Below are 23,227 nucleotides of genomic sequence, written 5' to 3'. Positions count from 1 at the left end.
AGGATTACTTGATTCTCAAGTCTGTACAAGCATTAACTGTGCAACATGTTTACTTTAATGCAATTAACAGGTTAGATGCTTAAGTATTGTTTTCAAGAGAAGCCTGTGTCCCAGATTTTAATTGCATCAAATCCACAGGTGCTAGGCATTTTTCTTTATTAGTGCTATTCATTTTAGATAGAACCGTAGCATGGAGTTACATATGCCTATGTATTGTACGTAAACTGCACATTTAGAATTCAGAAAAATAATAAGTGGTGTAACTTATGATGTATGATATTGGAATTAGCAACTTCATCTTGGTGAGAAAGACAATAACCAAGACATTTCTTTAAAATTGGCTAATTACAGACTCCAATTAACACTAATCTTGGACTACCTTGTGTTATTTTAGATAAGGTATAGGTCCTGCATTCTCATTATGAAGCCATTATCCTAATATTAAAAAGTAATTTGTGTGTAATATTATATTTTATATACAGACGTGCTCAAATTTGTTGGTACCCCTCCACAAAAAACGAAGAATGCACAATTTTCTCTGAAATAACTTGAAACTGACAAAAGTTATTGGCATCCACCATTGTTTATTCCATATTTAATAGAAATCAGACTTTGCTTTTGATTTTTTATTCAACATAATATTGTAAATAATAAAACAAATGAAAATGGCATGGACAAAAATGATGGGACCGCTAACCTAATATTTTGTTGCACAACCTTAAGAGGCAATCACTGCAATCAAACGTTTTCTGTAGCTCTCAATGAGACTTCTGCACCTGTTAACAGGTAGTTTGGCCCACTCTTCCTGAGCAAACTGCTCCAGCTGTCTCAGGTTTGATGGGTGCCTTCTCCAGACTGCAAGTTTCAGCTCTTTCCATAGATGTTCGATAGGATTCAGATCAGGACTCATAGAAGGCCACTTCAGAATAGTCCAATGTTTTGTTCTTATCCATTCTTGGGTGCTTTTAGCTGTGTGTTTTGGGTCATTATCCTGTTGGAGGACCCATGACCTGCGACTGAGACAGAGCTTTCTGACACTGGGCAGTACGTTTCGCTCCAGAATGCCTTGATAGTCTTGAGATTTCATTGTGCCCTGCACAGATTCAAGGCACCCTGTGCCAGGCGCAGCAAAGCAGCCCCAAAACATAACCGAGCCTCCTCCATGTTTCACTGTAGGTATGGTGTTCTTTTCTTTGAAAGCTTCATTTTTTCGTCTGTGAACATAGAGCTGATGCGACTTGCCAAAAAGCTCCAGATTTGACCCATCTGTCCAAAGGACATTCTCCCAGAAGGATTGTGGCTTGTCAATATGCATTTTAGCAAATTCCAGTCTGTCTTTTTTATGTTTTTCTTTCAAAAGTGGAGTCCTCCTGGGTCTTCTTCCATGGAGCCCACTTTCGCTCAAAAAGCGACGGATGGTGCGATCAGAAACTGACGTACCTTCACCTTGGAGTTCAGCTTGTATCTCTTTGGCAGTTATCCTTGGTTCTTTTTCTACCATTCACACTATCCTTCTGTTCAATCTGGGGTCGATTTTCCTCTTGCGGCCGCGCCCAGGGAGGTTGGCTACAGTTCCATGGACCTTAAACTTCTTAATAATATTTGCAACTGTTGTCACAGGAACATCAAGCTGCTTGGAGATGGTCTTGTAGCCTTTACCTTTACCATGCTTGTCTATTATTTTCTTTCTGATCTCCTCAGACAACTCTCTCCTTTGCTTTCTCTGGTCCATGTTCAGTGTGGTGCACACAATGATACCAAACAGCACAGTGACTACTTTTCTCCATTTAAATAGGCTGAATGACTGATTACAAGATTGGAGACATGTTTGATACTAATTAAAGAAACTAATTAGTTTGAAATATCACTATAATCCAATTATTTATTATCTTTTCTAAGGGGTACCAACAAATGTGTCCAGGCCATTTTAGAATATTTTTGTAGAATAAGCAATAATTCATCTCTTTTCACAGCTTCTTTGCTTTATTCTATGACATACCAAAGGCATGCAAGTATACATGATAAAATAGCTTTTAATTTAATCACTTTTCAGGAGGAATGAAGCATTATTTCAATGAGCTGTAAGGGTACCAACAAATTTATATATAAAATCCAAGCAGCTGATTCCCGTTTCACTTGAAATAGTAAACTAGATCAATCAGCACCAAAGACCTGATTTCTGTGGAGAGCTCAACCCAAACAATCCAATAACCTGTTTGTGCAGCACAAGATATGAAATTTTTTTTACCTATTGTATGCAGGGTGATTCATAAACCAAACACATGAGAAAGTTGTGCCTGTACTGCCTGCAAAGGATTAATCAGTTTATTTCTCAGGAGGAGGAAGCACTTGTATGTAGCCACATAAGCTACAACCTAGAATGCTGCACAGCTTGAAAAACCAGTCTGTGCATATCCATGGTTACAGCTCAGGTCACTGTAGGAGAGAAGCATTCAGCAGTCTAAAGAAGAGAACACCCTGTCCTTGCCACTCCCTTTCCTGAAGCAAGTACCTCAGCAGAAACTAAAAGAAGTAGTGCATACCAGTACCGTACCTGCACAGATATGTTGAAGATTTCTTTACTCCACCTACCAATTACTGAAACTAATGATTGCAGCACTTTAGTAACTATGTTGCCATACCTTGTGAATGGAAAATATTAATTCGTACATACTAAATCATTTCCCAACAATACATAAGGTAGGCTTTTTCCAGCAATGCAGATTGTATCTGTTGAAATTCCTGAAGCGCTGGTGCACAGGTATTTACAACTAAGCTGAGCGTTCAATTAGACCATTTACACTTTTTATCCATTTATTAATTGTATTTGGTTAAAGAAACAGGATGAGTAATTTCAAAAGACAAATTTCAGGTACTGCATAGGCCCATCACGTCAATAAAATTTCTAAGGGCAACCAATTACTGTGAACAAAATCCTAAAAGTCCTTGGTGATTTATTTTAACTTGGATTGGTGAATACTGTATGTAAAAACCAATGGTATTACTCCAAATTACACAAGTATTTTACCATTGTTGGCTCAACCTTTTTACATATGCTTTATCAACTGAATGCGTATCCTTTTTTCTCCTCTGGGGGGCAGTCTTGACAGGCAGGTCAGGCCCACCTTCACCCTCGGAATGACTCAATGTACACATCACAGGTAGGAGTGCAAGACCTGCCAAGCACATACTTGTAACTCCAAAAGATAATTGTGCAAGACCTGGTAGGTGAATACAGCATATTAGGGATGCGAATTCCGAATAGTTTCCTATTCGAATACATGGGGGCCAACATTTTAGTGTATTCGAATATCCGAAACAAAGACTAAAAAGGCAAATACGTATGTGTACTACAGCAGACAGCATAAAAAGTGTAAGCCGCTAAAGTTTAAGTTCACTCTCCGGAGGAACCGGCCGGGTTCACGAAGTATACAAACAATGTCCAAGACGAGATTTCTTTGTTCAAGTTACTTGCTTTATTCAATAACCTGCAAATAATTCAAAACAAGGAACATACCTGGTTGTACTTTTAATGGTCAGTGCAAATGTTGACATTACTCCTTCCACACTGTTTTCTTAGTCATTGCAGTGTTCTGCTTAGCATTTAGTATGTCTTTAAATTCAAAATAAAAGCTAAAGTAGCATTCTAATTTCAACGTTACTAACGTTAGGCTTCCATTTCAGCACTTGCTATATTCATTTGTTTACAAATTTTAAAGTTAGCTGGTGCCGTGATCCCGGAAACTGTTTCACGGCTGCCTAGCAACAGCGGCTGTGTGCAGTCATTACAAGGGAACTCAAGCAGGGGATCTACTAACATTATTCGAAAACAAGGCAACAGAATTGGCAACAATTTCAAACAGAATACGTTTACTGTAGAATTTTGCTGTTACAAGCATTGCATGATTAATTAGGGTCCTTAATATGTCAATCTCATTCACATGAATGCGCAGGTTTTAACACTGATTCTTAACACTTGTCAAGCGGTAGCATTCTACTTGTTGCCAACATACTTTTTTCATGTCGTCAAATATGCAGTATGCTATTCGAATAGTTTTTTTTTTTTTTGTTTAATTGTGTATTCGACTACACTGACCCATCTCTTCAGCATGTACAGGTTTAAAATGTCATAGGACAGGCTAAACCTGCCTCAGGACACCAGTTGCTAGCTATACTCTGAATCACTGGGTTACATCAGCCTCAAGCAAATTGTCACCCTACTTATTAATGTTACCCTATTATTATATGACAAGCACGTCAGAAACCATCGGTATCATGAAAAGGTATCCACGGCTTGTACACCTATATCCACAGCTTGTACACGTGAAAATGGTAGCGTGCAAAAAAGCTACAGACATGTACCTTCTTTATCCCCAGAATCCAATACTACATGTAAAATGTCACGTAACCATGGATAATTTTTGGCACTTATTTTGGAGGATAATTATGCAGACATGGCTCCATGTACAGAATAGATCTTTTAAATAAAATCATGAAAAGGAAGTACTCTTCATTCAATGGTACTATAATTTTTTTTTTTTTTTTTTTTTTTTAATTAATTAATAAATAAAAAAATAAATAAAATAATATCGAGTCACTTACTTGTCTTCCTTTTCATAGATATTCACTCCAAGGGCATCTACACCCAGCCAGAGGTCTGTTCCCTTCTTGTTTTTGATATCAAAATAGTTCACGCCATACATCTCCAAGTCTTGGGCAATCTTCAGGTACTCCAGCATGGCATCTTCCCTGTTAAAAGAGCACACTTTTTTTATTTAATGTGAAAAAATAAAAATAATACACCCACAACATGTTTGTATGAGGCTGTGATCATGTTAAATAGGCCTCTAACACAACGTACTTGAGCATTCCACGGTGTTCCTCATGCCAGACATGGATGCGTTCCTCCCACTGTTCTCTGGAGAGTGTGTGCTGTTCCAGAACACTAAATACAACAAAACAGTGAGGGTTAAAAGGGCATTTAAGTGTATTACAATTCAGACGAGGTCACAGACCTCATGCAAATACTGATTTAAAGTTAAACTTCCAGTGGCTGACACAACTAGATGTAAACCTACACTATAATGAATGTCTCCAAGGCTGCAGTAGTTACACTGACATTGTATGGGGTTCCAATTGTACAACCGACATCAACCACCCTACCCATAACAAACGGACATGCTGTCAAACATCATTTCAAGGTTCACGTAAAGTCTCATCGAATTTTGGTCGAGCAGTTCTGCAGTTGTTGCCTTCATCAGACCAACCAATTGCAGGCATGTTAGAACTCATTCCAAAAGGAGGTCACCATGACTGAGGGCCTGACACCCACAACAAAAGTTATGCCAATGAAGGTTTATCCGAATCGGTATAAAAGATACCGTTCAAAGTGACACAGAGACACACACAGTAACAACATCACTTACCGCTGAGGGAGGATACGTTCTGATGACAGATATCCAGGTTTATTACTTTCCATGGAGAAGTCTCCAAACTTGGCCTGGACTGCGTAGGAGCCCAGGAGAACAGCAGTTTCTGGTGGGCAGTAGACTTCATCACTGAGGATGCTTTCCTTCACCTGGAGGAAAAACAGCCTCCGTGTGACATCCTGGATCAATTCCTCAAACACGTCTTCAGGGAAGAATTTGGCACGAAACTTGAACTGCAGAGGATTTTCCTTTTTCACTTCCTGGGAAGAAACCTTTTTTGAAAAAAAAAAAAAAAAAGATGAAACGGGTATTAAAGAAGCCATATTTGAAAGAATAATATCCACCCAGGTTTGAATATCAGACTTAGCGGAAATACACAGACCATGTGTGCCTCCTGTCTGATTTTAATTTTTTAAATCCTTGACATATCTGGATATCCTTTAAAACATAATGTTAGATAAAGTACAACTACATGGTGAAAACATCAGCTACACAACTTAACCACACAAAATCAAGTTAAGAAAAGACCTGCATTGTAGTCCAAAATGAACTTTATTACAACATTGTTCTTGGCATCCAAATGAGTATTCTATTAAAGATTGTATTAGGAAATTGCTAATGCTTCTCCCTCAGACCACATTAAAATAGATATGACTTATCTTTACTATTTTTAGATCTCTGTATGCTGCTGATTAAGTTTGAATCGCATCTGTTTTTATTGTGACATTGTAAATTGTCTTTTATACATTGCAATTATCTTTATTGTTTTCCAGGACCCCTTTGTAAATGAAGCCTCGGTCTCAATGGGTAAATCTCCTGGTTAAATAAATAAACACATTAGCAACAACAAAGCATATTCAAAGCCTGGGAAAGTTTGTTGCAAGCAAACTTTCCCAGGAACTCTCTCAGATAAATACATCTTGTGTTATGCCCATGTGCATCATGCTGTAGCAATGCAGCTAATACGTGTACTACTTTAATGTGTGGTGTATCCCTTCTATACCACAAGTACTGTAAAACCTCAAACTTACAAACACCTTGGGAATGGAGGTTGTTCATAAGTCTGCAATGTCTAATTCTGAAAATGAGTTTTTAATAAACAGCCTTAAATCTAGTGAATAATACAAGGATACAGCACAGTAATGCAATACTCAGTTATAGTTTGAAAGGCTTTAAAATCGTACCATACATGAGAAGCAAGCAAAGTGTTCTCTTAGCCAAAGTGTGCTTTGAGACAGAGTTGACCATCAGACAATATGAATCAATAAATGCAAAGTTTTAAAATATTTTCTTTCAATTGAATGAGACACACGTTTGTGTTTCCCAGTTCTTCAAATTTCAGTACCCTTGCACTTTTAATTGGTTTCCGATTGCACTGTAGGAATGGTTGAGTGCTTGCACACTTCCAGCTAAAACGTGGGTTGTTCGGTTGACCAGTGAAGTTTGGTGGTCATACCTGAGGTTCTGCTGTACTATATAAGCAAAGACATCTTGCAATATTTCACATTTAACTGTACTGCAATAATAATGTACAGAAGAATTTAAGTTTTTTTTTTTTTGGTGAGCTAGACCTGTGTGGTATACCACAGTGTTGTGTATAATAAAAACTAGCCATGTGAACATCCCACAGCTGGAACACCTGAATGCAGAGGCCCTGCATACAATACATATGGGCGATTAATGGAAATTGCTAAACATAGTACAGAATTCTTGAATTTTGCTGCCAAGACAATTGAGATGAACTTCAAAGTACAGGTACACGAACTATGTCCCAGCAACTCATTATTTAAAACTACTATACTGTGCACATTGTAACATTCTCTTTGCAATCATTTTTTTAGAACACATTTTACATCCCCCGCATTCCATATTATATTGTGATCAAAAAAGCTCTGATAGAGCAAGGGCTTTCAAAAGGGCCAGAATGCTCTAGATAAACAGTTACACTGCACCCAGCCAGGGCCGCTGCTTCAGCACAAAGCATGTGCAGGACAAAATTGTCATAACTGCCATTTCACTGCTCATTTTGGAAGGTACAGTAAACTTCTAGGGTTTATTTATTTAATTAAAAAAAATACTTTTGGTCAGTCATAAAAACAAATGAATCAGTTAAAAAAAAACACAGTAGTCTCATCTCCGTAAACAAGACACACACTGTTATCCACCATATATCCTAATGGTAGGATGTGAACCTTTACCTTTTTATCCAGCTTCAGCCATGTCTGGTACCCTTTGCTGTCCACATACTGAAGTCCAAAGTACCACACTTCACGCAATCCAATGGTTTTAACCACCTGTAAAATAGAATTAAGACACACTGAATAAATCATATCTTACACATTTAAAATGATCAGAATTCAAGATAAGGACTGCTTTATTTAATATTGGCATTTGTCCAGGTCAGATTTGTAACGAGTCACCAAAATTGGGTCGTGAGTCGAACAACCAATCTGGCTTGAGTCACTTAGAGTCATTAGTTCTGACCAATGCTTAATTTGTAAAGAAAGAGGTGCCGGGGCTCAAGCAATGACAATAATACCATCCTTAAGAAGCGCATATTCAAAATCATAACACGTTTATTTGAGTATTGAATGTACTAGTGTTAGACGTTTACATTCACGTATTCTACATCATATACAAAGTAGTAGTGCGTGCAGAAAAATTAATTAAAGGCAGGACAAATAATAAATAGAAAAAAGCCTGTGTACATGTTTTGTTATGGTTTTGCATTAAATTGTTTAAAAAAACAAAAATTAAAAGGCATTCAGTTGACTCCAGAAGGACGACATGGATTAAAAAAAAAAAAAAAAAAAATCGCACCCCAACACGAACATTGGTTTGATCTACGGTCTACACTATTATCAGATGTGTCTGCAACAAAAGCTGCTGGTAGATTACAAAAACGATTAATTAAACTTAGGCTATGTAGTTGTTATCTTAGTATGTTTTTATTCTCTATTAATATAATTATATTCATTGAAAAAGGGGAGAGAGAACCAGGTCGTTATTTTTTATTGTTTTGGTTTAATAGAATATAGCAGGCTAATGTTTTTTATTGAAGTAGGCTACAATATTTTTTTTTCATTAAAAAGTTGTCGTCGTTCTTTGTTAAAATTCACCTTTCATATTTTGTTGTGTGCTACTCATTTAAATCAAACCAAGTAGTGTAAGAAGTATGTCGTTCATGACGTTTTTCAAATCAAGTAAGCTCAATGATGAAGTAAGTTCATCATTAAAAGTCCACGGTTTCTGCTTTGTTTTCGTCTTTCCATTTTAGTGACTTGGATTTCTCGATCTATTTATAAGCACATTTTGCCACTGTATAAAGACCCCTTTCTCTGTGCTCAATTGGGTTGGGTGTTTAGTAATGAATGATACCACAAAACAAAGAACATATCTAATATTTTTATAGACTTTGGTGGCATTTAATTTCATGTTGAGATATTACTTCATGGTAATATTACACATAGGAGACAAACAGAAAAATAAAGAAACTGAGGCAAAATTTTATATAATTCACAGGTAACAGAATCTGTACTACATCTCTCTCCTTAGTGTAAGCTGAGCTATGTTGTGTCTTTTTCCATTAAATGTCAACTAGACATTTTTAAGTAACAGATACTGTTTCACAAAAGCACAACACATAATAAAAAGGTGTCTGTTGGAGTCCTAATGGCATAACAAAACATAATACTGTACTGCAAAAAGTACAAAAACAAATTAATCTTTTAAACTTTCTCTCCAGTCACTTAATATACATACGACTAAGTTCAAGTTTTATGTATATGTATGTTAAAGTATAACACGTGACCGGAAAGAAAGAAAGAAAAGAAAAACGTTTTAAGCCTTAGTTAAAGTTTAACATAAACCTCTCGTTTCACAGACCCTGATTAGCACTGAGATTAGACTACCTAATATTAGTTTAGTTAAGCTTCCAAATATTTGTAGTTTATTAGTTTGCATTAGCTTAACAAATGTGTACTGTAAACAATGTTTTTTTTCAGTATTGGTTTTAAAGGAACACTTAAAAATAGCTACAAAGCACCGACTCCCTTAAGAGATATGTTGTCCAGAAATACATACAACCATACATACATTAAATAAAGAGAATAGTGAGCACCAAATACTTCCCAAATTATTTACTTTTCAAGCTTTCAAATTTGTACTTATTACAAACATTTTAGATGCATTCATTACCTTTGTTTGTGTGCTAGCAAAACCTGAAAAATAACTCCTAATCAATGCTTTTTCTGCCGTTTTGTTTAATTTGCCCTGGAATTTTTTTTTTTTTTTTTTTTAAATATCGAATATCGACTACCTACTCATTTTGGAAAAATACTGCTGTTGCATTGTGCATGAGATTTTAATTAATTCAGATTCTCATTTTAGCCATTGAAAAAAAATTAAAAACCTACTGGTATAAATTAGTGGCAGTTACCGTGCTTGTTTTGAATGCAGTTTATTCATATTGTCGCTTTAAATTACAGTGCTGGCGGGATGCAGCCTGCTTGTTTCTCTCCCTGTCGACTATAATTATTAAAACAGAACTCCACCACCGCAGGTACTTTTAGTGTACTCTCCATGCTGTTGTTTTGTTTTTTTCGTGTCTGTGATTTAACTCAAAAAATCACTACTTTCCTCAGGATTTTCTGTGATCAGTGATCAGAAATCTGTCTTTGGTTCCCACCTACATATTTTGATTCCGGGGCTCCCTGCTGCTTGTGACGTTACGATCACAGAACTGTGCTATAGGCTAGAAAGGGGTTTTCTATTTCCTTTGCAATTGTCTTAACAACCATGGCAGGAGCCTGTTTATGTGCAAAATGACAAGATGACTGTGTGTGTTAGAGAGGGGCTGCATGTATTGAAAATGAAATAAGTTTGTTATTGATTTTATCATAAAGACAATGACTCGAGTCAGATGGAGAGTCTTTTGAGCAGGGAGTCGAGTTGAGAGTCTTTTGAGCAGGGAGTCGAGTCGAGAGTCTTTTGAGCAGGGAGTCGAGTAGAGTCTTTTGAGCAGGGAGTCGAGTAGAGTCTTTTGAGCAGGGAGTCAAGTCGAGAGTCTTTTGAGCAGGGAGTCGAGTCGAGTCTTTGCTTGCAGGGACTCGAGTCATGAAAACCCAACAATAGTGCATTGAATTGTTAAAACACACAATTTGCTAACATTATAGAAACTGAAGAAAAAAAATGTGCCTGGCATTCAATATTACCATTTATACTATGTACTATAATAGTATTTAAGATGGTGCCAACAGCATAATATTGACAACAAAGAGATCCAGCAGTTAAAGGCTTATTTAGCCATAGCTGTTTAAATTACAAACCACTGAAACAACAATGAAGAAAATGATGTTACAAACTTTCCCAGGCTTTGAATAGGCTTTGTTGTTTCCTCATGTTTCCTCTTTTTATAAAAAAATGCCTTGAGAAGATCAGGTCTTTCGCTATACAATGATGGTTTGTAATGCAATTTCTGTAAATGCATCATACAATTTCTGTTCTCGTATTGAAAGCAGAAACTGCAATACTCTATGATGCAGAATTGTGACAGTTCTTTTTTCGAGGGTTCACAGATCACAGATTTCTGTCCACAGTAGTTCGTACAAACAGGTTTACATTTGTGTTTAACTTTACATATGTAAAAACACTTATGCCTAAAATATGAGGTTTACCACTAGGACACCAAAACTTCAGCACAAATTTAAAAGACTGAACTGTACAAATTCCTGTGTACACTGAATAGTAGTACTGTGCTGGATTAAAAGGATCTTGGTTAATAGAATGTCAAGAAACAACTTCACCTTTAACAAACAACTTCCCCACCTTATCAAAGCAGTACAGCCCATTTTCCTGCTGATAACAGGGCTGTTTCATACAAGGCCTGTATGAGTAAACACTGTAATCCATCCCTGCTTATCAGTTTGAGTTGTCTGGATTTACTAATATGTGTAAGTGAATTTAACTATTTACATGTCTCATAACTTCTAAGTGTATAAGGTAAAAAACATTACAAGTCCGGGAGGTGCTTAACACCATCTGCATCAATCATTATTTCTCACGCTTTAATTGAAAGTAGAGGAATTTTTAACAAGTAATGTTTACTCAGAATTAGATCTGTGAATACCAAGAAAACTATTGGTGTCCAAGTGGTTTGATACTCAGTAATCCATAACTTTAAATATTCAATTATGATATCAGAGATGTATAGCAGTACTTGCAGAAAATCTAAAACACATAGTTGAAAAATTGTTAAATTGTTTCTAGTGTTTATGCTCCAATTTGGGATCTGGGCACCCCTAACAAGCTGATCTTTATTCAGAAAGATTGTTCTTCTTGGTGATGCACTAACAGCCAGGCTGATTATCACCTTGCGGAGTTTGCTTTCTGTCCACCATTCATCAACGAGCAGAGATAAAAAATAAAACACACAACATTGTATTTTACAATGTTTTCTCAGGGCTGACCCTTTAGTATCCCAAAATTCAAGAGAAGACATTGCACAATGACAACTGCAATACCTGTATGTGCCCACACACAAACAAATACATTTATTGTTCTTTTAAAAATCAAAATGATAATCTTAAAACCTGCTGACTCTCATCCTATAGAAATCAAAGACATGTCACAACGCGTCATTGTGTGTGCTAAAAACTAGATTAACCAACCACTTGTATTTAATAAAGGCGTAAATATAACTATCACGATGGATACCCATGGAATGTTACACATTAAATCAGGTTACCTGATGAAAGCACAGCTATGGTTGATGCAAACTAAGAAAGAGGACGTAGTACGATTAGAATGAACTCAGATGACAGAAGATTCAAAAGGAAACATTATCAAATGTTTCAAGTAATGAAAGGAATTCCCCTTCTACACTGCATTACTTATTGCATACTCTTAAAGAAGCAGAAAAAATAAACGTACTACCTTCAAAGCAGAAAACAAAATAACTTTGTCCTTTTCACAGTGGAATCTTATCTAAAAAAGGATGGGTTGCTAACCTTCATAGTGCAGACAATCATGGACCAGAACTCAGTACAGTAGGCCACCATGACCTACACACTTACACTAAAGCTATTTTTTTAATTCATCAAAATGGGAAGGCCAGTTCTCTCTAGATAGATTGAAATGTATATAGAATGACATTCACCATCACCTGGAAAAGTAATATTTATTTTAAGCTTGGACAATTTTTATAACAGGCTTTTTTAAGTTCATGCATCAGGGGGCATTTGGAGACGAGCACTGTAGTTTAAAAACCAACTAGGTTCAGTTAAGCCACAAAAAATTACAATAATTAAAATCTTAAACTGAATTTAGATCCCTGCTTTCTTCGGTTACATGTTTGTGGTTACCATTAATCTATAGATCTTGTGAAATGGTGTAAACAAGAACTAGTACTGGTGTGTAAGGCAACTGACAATTTCAACGCCATAATACAGTGATTAAATTAAAACACTGGTCTCCAACCTGGCAGGTCCCAGCTGTCAATCCCTTTAACTCCTTCATCGTGACTAGGGTCTAAATGTGCTATATATTTCTCTGCACAACTTACAAATTGATCTGAATTAGTACCTGACTCTTAATACTTTCAATATATTCATATTCTACTCTCTGCCTTCTACTTCCATGACCACAGTCATTGTATTAAAGGGTATTGCTTTTTGTGTATTTTTTCATGAATGATCCATTATATGGACAATACATTCTATACTTTACATTTTTATAATAGAAGATCTTTCAAATTGATCGTTCAATTTGCCTTTTCTTGGGTAAGGTAATATTTTATCTAAAATCCATTCTTGCGAAAGGACTTTTACAGTGTGCCAATCCAAGAATCAGTCGATGCGATCACTCTTTGAAATAGCTGACATAAAAAGTAAGGCAGTGAACAGTTACTGCCACATACAGCACACATCTACATTTCTGATAACATGTTCAAGAGCTCATACCAGATCAAAGCCAAAGAATTAAAAGAAACCAACCTGGTCGAAGAGCTGTTTGCCGGTTGTGTTGGACTGGATGGCAAACTCCAGCTCTGCATCCATGCTGGTAACTCGAACATTGATCTGGCAAAAACAAATGCAAAAATATTAGGAGGAATATCTATTTAAAAACATTACATTTGAGGTGATATTTAACTCACCAGACTTATAACTCTACAATGTACAGCTTTGGCAAAAAGTTTCGCATCACCACATAGAATTAACAAATTTTGCTTCATAAAGTCGAATGCAACCTGCTGAATAATGTCGCGTTAACATATTGACTTACACATCGCTTTGTAGTTTTTCACACACTTAATGAAAAACTATATATATATAAAATAAATAAAACACACACACACACACACACGAAAAGGGCACAACTACAATTCCTTACTTTGTTCCAACCAGGTTTTACCCTAAATGTGGATTTACATTTAAGTATGTATTTATTTTACTTAATAAACGCCCCAAAACTTGCACATGAGTAACTCCATATCCACAGGATGCATGGTTCGAACCATTCACCTTTAACTAAAAGGAAGAGGAACATAGAAGCCAGTTCATTTTAATTATTATTATTAGCAGATACACTTATCCAGGACGACTTACAGTTGTTACAAAATATCACAATACAAAGTATCACATTAAGCTACAGTGAATTACAAGGGGGATAGTAGTTCATTAAACTTTAATACTACCAAACACAGGGTACAACTAGAGATTATTATTTTTGTATTTATGTCAACTCTCCAGGGTGTACGGTATTACCCCCTCCCCACAATTTTTGCTCAGAAACAGCTTGCAAATTTGCCAGACGTGGATATAAAAATGTGGATAGTGTTCCTAAAAAGATACATTTTACACAAACAGTTTTACTCCACGGTGCAAACTGCTACCATTATGCATAATTTCATTAAAGTTCAAGTTGAGAGACAAATTGTGAAGTTATGTGCCTTCATATTGCACACTTTACAATTCAGTTGCTTAGTGTTTTTAAAAAATAAGTTTCATAACCCATCATTTGAACTTTGGAACAATAAAGCAGTTCTTCTGTTTGGTAAGTAATATATCAACTTTTAAAATGAGGGGCAGCCCTATGTTGTAATAAAGAAATACAGTGAAACTAATATAGGGTACCACATTCGGACCAGAAAAAGGGTACTTTATAAGCAAGGTATGTTATATCCAACAATGCCTTTATTTCAATGCATATAGGGAAAGTGGTCTATTTGTAGAAACTGCAACAAATGCATATTATTATTATTATTAGTTTATTTAGCAGACGCCTTTATCCAAGGCGACTTAGAGACTAGGGTATGTGAACTATGCATCAGCTGCAGTCACTTACAACGTCTCACCCAAAAGACGGAACACAAGGAGGTTAAGTGACTTGCTCAAGGTCACACAGAGTCAAGTGAGTGAGCTGGGATTTGAACTGGGGACCTCCTGGTTTCAAGCCTTTTTCTTTAACCACTGGACCACATAGCCTCCATATTCAATGAATTTAAAACAATATTTTGTAGAAAAAGGGACAAAACTGTATTTAACAAATGTAAAACACTATTAATGAATGTATCCTTTTCAAGTAACTTATAAAACAGTACAGTATTAAGAAAACTGTTTTGATAGCCAGTTTCTGCACACAAATCGGACTGTTTCCACCCTTTAGAAATTTCACCGATATATATCTTTGAGAGGTTGATAAACGAGATCTCTTAACACTAGCCATGGTAACAGAACAGGTACCCAACAGCCACTTATAACAGATACTGCTTATATTAGGGTGAGCGTGACTTAGTTTTGTGACTTTGCTGTTGCATCATGTTTGTGGCACCGGCATTTTCAGTTCCGATCTCCCTATATCTATCTGGCCACATGTTGAGATTATGTTACACATACAAAATGCTTTAAAATAAACTTAATACCCTTTAAGCTTTCTGCAGACCCGTTTGGTAGTTAATTTGCCAATTGGAACATGATTGACATATTAGCTAGTTTTAAGCTTGTAGGTTTCAATATTTCTATTTTATTATGCAATCTTCAAACATTTAGAATAGAACATTTATGGAAGGGTTCTTACTGAGAGTGATTTGATTGCAAGTATTAAACACCTATAATACATACCGGGATTTTGATATTAGTACGTAATATCCGAGGAGTACACAGCAGCAGAGTACGTATTAAAGGATGTGTTTTGATAGTAAATCACTTGTTTGGGTCCTGAATCCACGGCTTACAATAGGTACCTTATATACTGGGTGTACGTTATTCCCAGGTACTGTATAGGTGAGTTCCACTGTATACAATGTTAACATTTTGCATAGAGAAAGACACCTGTGAATGTGAGAAGACTTTTAAAGCCTCAGTCATTTACATCTTAAGTATTAATTTATAACAAGTACCACCTGTAGTGTTCAGCAAGTCATTTAAATTAGCTTGGATTGCAATTCATACAATTAGCACCTTTTACACAGGTGGAAAAGATCACCTAGGACCAGACTGAGGTAACAGTTAGTGCTTGAGAAAAAGCACTGGAAGTATAAGAAGTTTCATTATCATACCATTAAAATCAAGGAGGGGAAATGTTATTGTCCAATACTTTGATTAACCATGTTTGTTTAATGCTTAGAAACATACGTTTCTGAATAATTTTATTATTTTTTAGTCTGCCATAAACTTCTCTGACTATATATTTCTGAAGCTGAAATTAAAACAAGCTACAGTACATTTGTGCATATCATTGCAAGACTTTGTAACCGGAGGAATCTTTAAGGAAAGTCTATGGAGTGAAAGTCCTATTTCTAATACAGTGGTTGAGCAATTAGGAAATGCCATATCACTGCATAATTATTTGAGGAATAACCTTTAACACAAAATGAAGACAACTATCTGCCTTCAATATTGCAGCAATCCTGGGGGAGTATAGCCTATGTACATACATGACTAATAAAAGGGGTAATTCGCTGAATTAGTCCTCGAATCATGGGCACTAGTTTCCCGTGGTTCATGGATTCAGTTTTAATAAACTGGGGGTGTTGGTTGGACTGCAAATCAGGAAGGGCCCTTGTTAATCCCTATGGTTAGCGTTCTATTATTGCATTGCTTTGGAAGTCACTCACAGGTGGAGCACACAAGGGTTGGTATGAGATTGAACATCATAGGGTGCTATACCTTTGACATCAATAAAGGTACAGGAAGTTAGGTTAAATCAGGAATTCCTTAAATATAGATTAAAATATCAGTAACATACTCTACATACTGTTGTCACTACAGAAAACCTTTTAAATCAATATTTCACTTTCAGATTCACTGTTTACCAGGCTGTTTATGGAAGTAAAATGTGGTGTACATGGGACATTATTACAATATGAAGCCCACAACAGATTAGAACAACTTCCTGCATATCAAACTTCTATTCTTCATGAATATCACATTTAATAACTCATGAGTTTATGCTTTGTGAATAGGGCACTAAATTAAACTTAAATGGTGGAGTGTTTCAAACCCTTGTTTTCACCCTTTTGTTCTGGGTTTACATGCACACTAGACCTGTCACTTGCCAGAAGTGAACATTTTGGAATCCATTTCAATACGTGGGAAATTTAACAGAAACAATCAATTAACATTGTTACACACGATTTTCTTTCTAGTATATTCATCACATTTTGGCAAAATGGCGTACATGCATAATATAATGCATTTGAATAGCCATTTCTCAACAGATAGGGAAAGCAAGAAAGAAACTGAGAAGCATAGCATAAAAGCATAACATACAGACAATGCGTCCCACTATACAACCCAGAATCAGGTTTTCATAACAACTTGTGCTAAAGAAGGTCCTTAGCACACTCCATCACAATTTACGTCCCTGTCGACACAGAGTCGTGGACTATAGAACTGACAATTAAGCCCAAGCGTTCCTGCCAGAATCACCTGACTAGAGAGACAATGTTGCAGATGCAGGGCTTAAAATAAATAAAAATAACTAAAAAGGATATACAATTGACAAAAACCACAAAGACCCCAAGATATTGCTATCAATAGCGGTCAGTTTTTTTCCTGAAAACGTACAGTAGTTCTAAAGCAATGATTTCCCCCAGCACATGCATGAATTTGATGCAAACGTCTCTATACAGAAATGTTCAGTAAGTTTAATCCATTATGTATCTGCATAAATGCAAGAAACCAAAACCTCTAAAGGCCTGATTTTCCCCATGTGCAAACTGTGGGCAAACTGCCCATCTAATTCATTTCCTATGGAGTGGGCAGTTTACCCACAGGGGAGAATACCTAGTCTATGCAGTTACATATTGTAAGGGGTAAATTGCTTGTTTAGCAAATGTGTTTTTAATAACCTAATGCATAATTCCAAGTCACACCTTTCTATAACTATTGACCCCTTGATTTCATCATGCCGACAATTCCTCTACAGGTGTCCCAACAATATCCACCATGGCAGAGAACCTCTTTTGGACAATTCCTTCAAAACAAAAGGAAGGTTTTGCTTCCTCCTCGAACACATACTGTCCTTACACATTCTGTTTCAACATTTTGGACCAAGTTTTAACCATCTTGAAAAATATCAAACATACCAATTCTTAAATTAAAGAGAATGGACCAGATATGTACAGTAACTGGAATCTCTGAAAATGAAATATTGCTCATAACATTTTAATCAACAAACACAGACATGATTTACATCTTAACATTCCAGACTATTATAGTATCACAATATACTAGTGTGTGTATATGTATGTAGGCATGTATGCATACGTACAAATATGGACTGGAGTTGGGGCATATAGTGGAACACTATTGTCTCCGAGGAGCATATACTGTCAGACAGGGGATTATATTGCCCTGAGGCTCATATTTCTCCATAGCTTCTCTAAGTCTCTGTTTTTGGAGTGGAGATTTTGCTGAAAGATAGCAGTAGATATTTTCATTACAACTTTTGTGTTTTTAGCATCTTTCTCTTTTAGAATTTGTTGGTGCTCACCTTCAGAAAGCTGAAGTAAATGCGTTACCACCATATTCTTTTCTTTGTGATGTGAAAAGTGAGCATGGGTCAGTCTTGGTCAGAGCTGTTGCTAAGAGAATTAAAATATGTGTACCATTGCTATGAATGACCACTGTTAAGGACTTTGATGGTGTTTAAACAAAAGCACAAGACATATTTTACAAGGTTAAAAAACTAAATATATTTTACATTAATTAAAATTGCTGAACTTAATTTTCCAAAAAGCAGAACATCTTTGACAATTATATTGTAGGAGAAAACCTGGTTTAGGATCGGAAATGTGTGCACGGAGCACATAAAACACAGTGTACGAAAACATTAATAGGATCTCTGAACTAATCTTCTCTGTTCAATAATAAAACTAACATTGCTGAAGACATTGATCATTGTGGATAAAAAGTTAGGGAGGATATGTGACGGATTACTGTACTTTCTTTGGGCAAGATGTTAATTAGTTCAGTAAATCAGCTAGATTTTGGCACCAATAATGATGTTGACACACAATACAGTTAAATGCATTTGGGGTGTGTTTGTAAACTCAATCTCAGAGTGTCAGAGCGCACTCTGACCATTCGGAAACTCCTGGAGTGCTCTGTGGTGGCGTTCAAAAACTCGGAGCGCTCGGAGCACACTCTGGCTGCTCCAACTTCAGGGCTGGATTCTCAGAGCGTTCATTTTCGACGAATGACCAGCTTGCATTTTCATCCTCACTGTCAGATTGAAAATCTTGTAAAACATTACCAAAAATGTTTTCAATCTTTGAGAAAACTTCTGTATTCTCGCTGACGACTTCCATTTTCAAACTGTTTTACGTTGTTCTGAAAACTAAAGAAAAAATTCACGCTCTGAATCAAACCCTTGGTTTGATTAACCTCCCAATACATTTTTTGTTTGTTTTTAAAAACTTTAATTTTGAGAATAAAAATTGAAACCATTCAAAGATATTTCTTTGTTCTTGGCGTGAATGCTGATGCAATATTTATTACTTCCCATCACTGTATTAATGTATATAAAACATACAAAACAATAAGGGGGTGGATGTGCTAATTTTCATACTTAACGTATACACACCCAAATGACTTTGGCAATACAGACCTCAAAGGACAGGTAAAGATAACATTTACCTTTATCAAGAACTATGTAATTAAATAACCACATCTCAAATTCCACACGGTTGCAGCATTTAGAATGAATGACTAGATTAGTTCCAGTGGCAATCAGTTACTCACATTTACTGAGGATTCTGTAACCTGACCTGTAATCCCTATTAAAGTAAATTAAAGTCAAGGTGTATAAAATAACTAAAACTAGAACAGTTCCATGGCTCACTGATACTTCAGGCCATTTTTGCAGTTTAACATATTTGCAATGACCTCAGTTTTGGTTAGAACCACTGAAATCTTGCCACACTTAAAATCTAATCCCAGAATCTACTTTAACCTTCATGCAGGTCTTAAAGCCTTAACCAAACACCATGTTATTTGGCTTTTGCAATGTGTTCACTGTAGCTATGGAAACACTTCCTAAAAATGCAGTGACCGCAGTAACCCAAGACTTTGAGTCTGAGACCAAGAAAGTGCAACGTGTTATTTCTCTACCTTTTAGAAGCGGCGTATGTTTCTTATTTTTCCCATCACACAGGTGTTAAACTCTGACTACCTTCATTGACATGTAGTTTATTGACTTGTTTGACCAAAGTGCAATGCTGACTTTTACAGCTGCATATTTATACTGGTAGATTGTTTGAATAAATACATGCACTGTTTCTCAGACGTTACAATTATAAACTATTACAGTGACAACAGCCACCTGTATACATTACTCCCTAAAAGGTTTAACGGTAACAAGTTATTGTATATCAGTAAATTATTCATTGGGACAAATGACAGAAAAAGGTGTGGGAACAAAAGAGCACTGAGCAGATAAGTGGATTAAAACCACACCTAACTATTCCTACTTTGTTAGTATGTTTGCTTTGCTATAAATATAGCAGAACTGACAAGAGGCTTGTGTAAAACTGCATAGCGGTAAAGTTTCTCTACACAGATAAAGTGCATTACTTCAGATTTGTAAAATAATTTAATACATTGTAACAAATTACACACAGTATATTATATACACACAATGTATTATTTTACTATCAAAGATTACCCCAGCTAATTTTAGGATAATGCTAATACTTCAGACTGCAGTAAAACAAATGGTGTCTGGAACATGTCAGCAGATCCAAATACCTCACCCATTTTTATTGGTAGACCCTTAAGCTTGTAAAGACCATTTTTCGGAACAATGTTGCACATATGACAAGCAAGAGGTTAGATTGGTATAATAAAAGTGATTGTATCTAACCAAGACACTACTTTTCATAAACACATTCCAATTCTTTAAATAAAAAAATAATAAAAAAAGTTAAAACAAACAAATGTATTTTTTATAAGTGGTAGCTGACACGCCTGTAAAATCACCTGAAACGGTAGTTTTGTGAGACGCAATCATGATGGCTGTACAATGCAAATTATAAAATTAGGAACTGAAGAGAGAGAAGTAGTCGGGTTTTACTGGCAAGACACCACATGCAATTGGCGATCTATGCTTCAAAAACTACAGGCACAAGTTGTGTGTCCCACTGATTTCCAGAAATTTTACTATCAGGAGTATTTTGCCTAGGGGATTAGTGTTTTTTTTTTTTGTCATGGAGAGCTGTCACATTGCACCAAGTGACTATCCTAACATGACAGTATATACAGATATATATTATATATATATATATATATATATATATATATATATATATATATATATATATATATATATATATATATAGATACACACACACATACATATATATATATGTATATATACATATATACACATACACATATTATAATATATATATATATATATATATATATATATATATATACACACACACACACACACACACACACACACACACACACACACACACACACACACACACACACATATATATATATAATCTAATTTTGATTTGTTATAGACTATTTTGGAAATAATGTTAATGAAGGCCCATATCATAGTCACTGGCCCACACATTAATATAAAAAAAAATACCAGCATTACCAATACCGACTACAGTCCGTGGTGACTGGGAAAATAGTAAAGTTAGAGTATGTATTTGAAGAAATTGATTAATTTTGGCTGGAAAGTCTCACATAACACCACCTCAAGTGTCTGTGGCTGACCTGAGGCCAATTTTCCACCTTTTTCTACTGTTTCTCCCAAAGCTTTATTTTTTGTCTGTTTAATTCAATTATATTCTCTCTTTCAACCAAAGTGAACTGAAGGTCAGCTTTCTCTTTAAAAAATTCTATTTAAAATTAAGTTATAGCTACACAAAGAAATGGCCAAAGAAATCAATGTACCTGAATGTACTTACTGGCTTTGGCATTTTCAGTTGTTTTCAAGGTTTCCTTCAGAAGCACTGCAATCTCTCCTTCCAATAGGTTTCTTTTCCCCCAAATCCTTTCCTAAATTAAAAGAAAGGTGCTTTACTTCAGAAACCGCTGTCAGAAGATTGTTGCTCCTTCAACCAACTGCTGCCTGTACACTTGGCTACTGAAAAAATAGTTGTGAATACAGAACCCCTGATTAGAAATGAGCCTCACCCTCCAAGCACAGGAGTCCAACTGCATGTGTAATAGCATTACTTAAAGGTCGTCCAGTCCCCACCCTTTTAGGTAAATACTTAACTCATCACCTTTATTAAAGGTGTGACCCTTGAACAGACAAAAGTTTACGTTCTCCTAACTGCATAGTCACTGATTAATACAAAGACTGACATTTTTATACTGCACCTTTACATTTTTCAACGACCCAATAACAATTAACTAAGTAACATTTACTGCTTGGCCATTCCTTCACAACTTTGGTATTTAAGTATTGCGTAAAAAAAAAAAGAAAAACACATTTAATTACAAAATTGTTATTTGTTGTTGTTGATGTTGTTATTATTTTATCCAATCCACTAAAACGGCACTATGTGCCAATCAAATTGCCATCTACCAAATCGTATCTTTAAAATCTACCTTGATTTAAAAATAAAAGCTTAGAAAATAAAAGGAATAGATTTTTGTGTAGATAGTGAACTGACAGCAAATACAATCGGTTTACCTAACCTTCAGCATTTATACTAGCCACAGCCCACAGTAATCCCTGTAACACCTGTTGACTGATTTCCTTTTAATTCTTATACAGTACAAACAATCTAGAAACATCGTCTATTTTGTTGGTCGATTGAATTTTACGTCGTGCTAAAAACACATACTTAAATGTAACTTTTCTTTTCTTACCCGTACAGGTGGGATTTACAGCAGTCAGACAGTACTAGCGTCCGTTTATCCCCTCCCTGAATTGAGTAATAATGCTGCAATATGGCTGCCCCTCTAACTCACACAGCTCTATTAATTTCATCACCCGCCTGTTCCTGTTTGTTACCGCTGCCGATGAGAATCGGTGACTACTCCAGCGACTCCTACCACCCTGAAATAAAACAGCAACAAGCACCGCCTGTGTCCACACGGGAATTATATACAACTAAAACAGTGGCTCTTTCATTGAGAAAAGAAAATTGACTGCACGCAGTCAGACCTGTCGGTTTCATATTCAATCCGTCTAAAAATATCTGCATACTGTATGGCAAGCCAAATTATCATTTAGAGATATCGCAAAACGATTTCAAGCTATCCTGAAATATTTTTTAAAAAAATCTTCAAATGCTATTTAAGTTATCTCTAAATGATAAT

At 35.9% G+C, this 23,227-nt stretch overlaps 1 protein-coding gene across 3 annotated transcripts in view; it reads right to left on the bottom strand.

Moving 5' to 3' along the window:
• LOC117403085 (ezrin-like) overlaps window positions 1-22,987 on the bottom strand; it is a 29,792-nt gene extending 6,805 nt beyond the window's left edge. Inside the window, exons 1-7 of one of the 3 annotated variants that reach the window (XM_034004991.3) lie at window positions 22,775-22,987; window positions 21,862-21,952; window positions 13,421-13,504; window positions 7,628-7,723; window positions 5,427-5,701; window positions 4,862-4,945; window positions 4,603-4,749 (exon numbers count right to left, since the gene is read on the bottom strand). In XM_034004991.3, coding sequence (XP_033860882.1) covers window positions 4,603-4,749; window positions 4,862-4,945; window positions 5,427-5,701; window positions 7,628-7,723; window positions 13,421-13,504; window positions 21,862-21,873 — 698 coding nt within the window. In that variant the 5' untranslated portion in view covers window positions 21,874-21,952; window positions 22,775-22,987. Of the gene's footprint in view, window positions 1-4,602; window positions 4,750-4,861; window positions 4,946-5,426; window positions 5,702-7,627; window positions 7,724-13,420; window positions 13,505-21,861; window positions 21,953-22,510; window positions 22,530-22,774 lie in introns of those variants that run through there. The other 2 variants (XM_059024188.1, XM_034004994.3) reach the window with 2 other exon arrangements.
• Between the last annotated feature and the right edge of the window lie 240 nt (window positions 22,988-23,227).

The sequence above is a fragment of the Acipenser ruthenus genome, chromosome 5 (assembly GCF_902713425.1).
Source record: "Acipenser ruthenus chromosome 5, fAciRut3.2 maternal haplotype, whole genome shotgun sequence".
NCBI classification, from domain to species: Eukaryota; Metazoa; Chordata; class Actinopteri; order Acipenseriformes; family Acipenseridae; genus Acipenser; species Acipenser ruthenus.
The sequence above is the reverse complement of the archived record's forward strand: the minus strand, read 5'-3'. Positions and strand labels throughout refer to the sequence as shown.